Source organism: Miscanthus floridulus, chromosome 14 (assembly GCF_019320115.1).
Source record: "Miscanthus floridulus cultivar M001 chromosome 14, ASM1932011v1, whole genome shotgun sequence".
NCBI lineage: Eukaryota > Viridiplantae > Streptophyta > Magnoliopsida > Poales > Poaceae > Miscanthus > Miscanthus floridulus.
Window position 1 is genome coordinate 27,701,620 of NC_089593.1, and position 3,914 is coordinate 27,705,533.

The 3,914-nt window shown below is 49.8% G+C and overlaps 1 protein-coding gene across 1 annotated transcript; it reads right to left on the reverse strand.

Moving 5' to 3' along the window:
* Nucleotides 1-978: 978 nt before the first annotated feature.
* On the reverse strand, nucleotides 979-3,152 carry LOC136505114 (amino acid permease 3-like). Its single transcript, XM_066500211.1, has 3 exons — nucleotides 2,354-3,152; nucleotides 2,119-2,261; nucleotides 979-2,030 (listed from the first exon to the last, which is right to left on the reverse strand). Exons 1-3 carry the CDS (start codon nucleotides 3,012-3,014, stop codon nucleotides 1,395-1,397), a joined length of 1,440 nt encoding a protein of 479 aa, XP_066356308.1. The 5' UTR covers nucleotides 3,015-3,152; the 3' UTR covers nucleotides 979-1,394.
* Nucleotides 3,153-3,914: the final 762 nt, after the last annotated feature.

Sequence of the window (3,914 nt, forward strand, 5' to 3'; positions counted from 1 at the left end):
TATAAGATGTTTTGACTTTTCTAGATACATCGTTTTTCTAAATTATATATATAGCATCCTATAATTTGTTTTGAAATGGAAAAAAGGTAATGTCTTTGTTGAGAAAAAAGGAGAGGTTTTGTACTGGTAAAGGCATGTTTTGATGCGAGGGATTTGTACCTTGGACAAGTTGCTTGAGGAACGTACGGTTGATAAAAGCGGGAACCAAAATAGGAACCTACCAAGAAAAGCTAGTTTCTCATCGTATATTAGTTATTGAAGTCCGTTTTCTTTTTTTATGAAAAGGAATAATTATTCCTCAAGAAAGAGTAATTGAAGAGCACTCCTCGATGATGCCCATGTTTTGTTTTTGGACCTTCCATAAGTGATGCACCGAAACAGAAATATTGTTTTGTTTTCGGATCTTCCATAAGTGATAGACTGAAATATTTGTACAGTCATGCACTTATCATTGTCCATTTTTTTTAGAAATACATAGTACAACGTAGATGCCACAACACGCACGCACACTCACCGCAAACCCTAGCCCTAAAATAAATAAATCTAGAAAAATGCACATGGAACGGCAGGTTCCACCACAAGAAACTCAAACAACTGATTTATGATCGGTTCGTATATCATCGTTTAATTTTACATAAACTATATGTTGAAGGATATTATTTTCTTCCAAATAGAAATGCACATGGAACGCACCCTCAGTTTATAGGATTGGATAAAATATATGCATGTACCATCCAGGATATTGTTTATTTCTCTTCGGAAATAATCTATATGCATGTACCTGCAGGATATTAATTGTTTATTTCTCTTCGAAATGAATGCATACAATACAAGCCATGATATTCCATTATTCCTCCCTCAGTTTTTGAGATTTTTTTTGCTTCTCCTAAAACAAAACCTCTATTTTTATTTTTGTGGTTGGTGGGCAGTGGCCGGGGTGTCGTTGTTACGAACCTAAAAAAACAGTGGCACGGATCATATGAAACTTTCTGTTCTCTTCATATTCTTTTCCCGGTACAACAGGCTGCACGATAAAACTACAGAAACAGAACTTTAGGCGAAAACATACAAAGAAAATTGTAAAAAAAAAAAAAGAGTTCGAAAGGAACATTTCTTTTTTCGCTCCATACACCTACAGCAGACTGACTCCTCATCACAAGCACCCACCCCTTGTCTTTGTCTTCCAAGGAATGCGACCAGCATGTGCACAAGGGCGCCTACACCTTTACTTAATTATAAGCGTCACTGTTCTACAAGGGCCTCCATGCAAACATCTCACACTTGCATTTTTTTCTCCCTCCCTTGACCCTTGCAAGTAGTACCATTGACCAAAGTCGTCGAACGCAATGAATGCTGCATGCAGTACATACGTCCACCCACTCCAGCCACAGCAATTAACTGCTGAACGGGTGGTACACCTTGAGCGCGGCGATGACGTCGGCGATGGAGCCCGCCGCGGCGGCGATTGACACGAACAGACACCCGACGCTGAGCGTCTGGAGGCAGATCCACTTGGTGCTGCCGCGCGGCACGCGGCGCTGCTTGATGTACATCTCGACGGGGAAGTAGACGGTGAGCGGCCAGAAGGAGACGGCGCCGAGGAACCCCACCACGTTGCCGAAGAAGGGCAGGAGCATGGCGACGACGGTGGTGACGCACACGAACGCCGACCGCCATGTCAGGCGGAAAAGGCTCAGGGCAAACGGACCGACACGGAGCTCCCGGGCGATGAAGGCGCTGTCCGGCCAGGCACCGGCAGCGCGGCGCTCCACGAAGGCGAAGATGGGCTGGCAGAAGACCTGGTACGCGCCGACGAGGTGCACCACGATGGCGATGTTGGCGATGTCGATGAGCCAGAACGGCTCGAAGAAGCCGAACCCGGTGAGGAGGTTGTCGGGGGCCTTGTCGCCGAAAGCCGCGTACCCCATGCACCCGCACAGCATGTAGAAGATGGTGGTGGTTGCTACGCTCAGACGCGTCGCCTTCTGCATCACCTTCGACTCCGACGGTGGCGGCGCCTTGATCGTGTCCTGTGGGGAAGAACCGGAGCAGACTTGGTTAGAAACAGGGGAATGGAATCCAGTTGCAGAGAACACAACAAAGGGGATTGTTGCTCACTTGGATCTCGATGAGGATGTTGGAGAAGGAGTAGGCGAAGGCGATGTCGCCGAAGGCCTGCAGGCTGTGCCAGACCTTCTGCGTGGAGGTGACGTCGGCGCCGATGCTGATGCCGGTGAGGCTGCCCTTGAACCCACCATTAGCTGCAGCAATTGAAACAGCCGGTCAGCAACTGAGCATCCAAACAAATTAAATCACAGATGGTTGAACCAAGCTGATCGAACCAAGAGCTTACAGATGGTCTGTGCGATGCCCAGGGAGAGTCCGATGCTGGAGTAGGTGAAAGACATAACAGCGGCAACAATGGATAACCACCAAATCTGGTCGAAGTCGGGTATCTGCGAGAACAAAATCTGCACGGCTCCAAACAGGATCATGTACGGGTTGCTCGAGCTCTTGCAGGGCACGGCATGCCCCCTCTTATGGAAGCACCCAGCCCTACTGATGGCCTGCATGCTGATGGACGACGCGATGGTGTATCCGATGGCGACGCCGACGAGGTTGGCGTACTGGATGACGCCGCAGAAGGCGACCCTGGCGCCGCCGAGGTTGGAGCGCACGGCGTCCATGTACGTGTAGTTGCGCTTCCCCGTGTCCGGGTCCCCCGTCCGGTAGCACTCGGCGAGCAGCGTGGCCGTGTAGTAGGTGGCGAAGGCGAACAGCAACATGGCCGCCGGGCCGGCGACCCAGCCCAGCTGCGCGATGGCCCAGGCGAGGGAGAGGACGCCGGAGCCGATGACGGCGGTGATTATGTGCGCGCTCGCCGTCCAGAACGTGCCGGTGCGGCGCGGGCGCCCGTCTTCGTCGAGATACTCGGCGGCGCCGGCGTTGCCGGCCTCCACAGAGACCTCCATCGGCGCTAGGTGCTTGGTGGTGCCGCCGTTGTGCGACGCCATGGGTGTGTCAGCAGTGCTATCTCCGATGGAGCTCTCGTTGTCAGAAGTGCAGAGGGGGATGGATGGGTGGGCTGCTCGGTTGTTGGTGAGCGGTGGTGTGTCCTTATATATAGCGGCCGGAGACGGAGAGCATCGGTGGACGGGCGGGCGGTGGAGGAGTCGGTCGTCGTGGCCGCAGCGCAGCCCGCAGGCCGGTCAACGCGCGGCGCGGGGGGGCTAGCTATAGCCTATAGGTATCTCCTTTTTTTCGTGTTAGCTTTGTTTTGATTCGAGCAGCAGCCAAATTAGATAAAAATTTCTTGTTTATTTGGAGACGTCATTCTACTACGGTCTGCGGACTGCTAGAGAAAGAGATTAAAGATTCCCCGGAGAGAGACAAACGCTCGTGAGGGTGTGTGATGTGTACGTGACGACAGTCATCAAAATAGGATGCGTATATATATGATAAAAAAAATGTAGCAGCACACAAGACGGGTTTGGGTTCATATATATATACCGCGTTCCACGATTAGGTGCTCCTAAAAATAAAATAAAATACTTTCATATACTAGCGTTCTACGGTTAGGTGCTGGTAAAAATACTCACACGGAGTGACGGAATTAGTTATTGTTCACCTCGACATAGGTAGCATGGTGAGCCACACAAACACTAGCTAGAGTGGATCGAGGTTCGATGGTAGGAAGTAGTAGGATAAAAAAAAGCTTATCCGCTCCTAGAAAACTTACCATTCTACAAATTATAGACATATTAATGTGGAATTCTAAGAGTACATACGTACAAAGCAGTTGTTTTAATTCGCCGTCTATTTTGAGTTAATTTAACCACAGTTTGTTACCTTGCTACAACAAGGAGAGAGAACGCCTATTTGAGGACGTACGGGTCTGATTCATGTTCCTAGAC

Bases quoted from the DNA above. Each gene is read 5' to 3' on its own strand.
- LOC136505114 (XM_066500211.1), bottom strand. From the start codon at position 3,014: ATGGCGTCGCACAACGGCGGCACCACCAAGCACCTAGCGCCGATGGAG. The intron at 2,262-2,353 runs GTAAGCTCTTGG...CAATTGCTGCAG, and splicing joins GGGCATCGCACAGACCATCT to CTAATGGTGGGTTCAAGGGC. The intron at 2,031-2,118 runs GTGAGCAACAAT...TCTTCCCCACAG, and splicing joins ACATCCTCATCGAGATCCAA to GACACGATCAAGGCGCCGCC.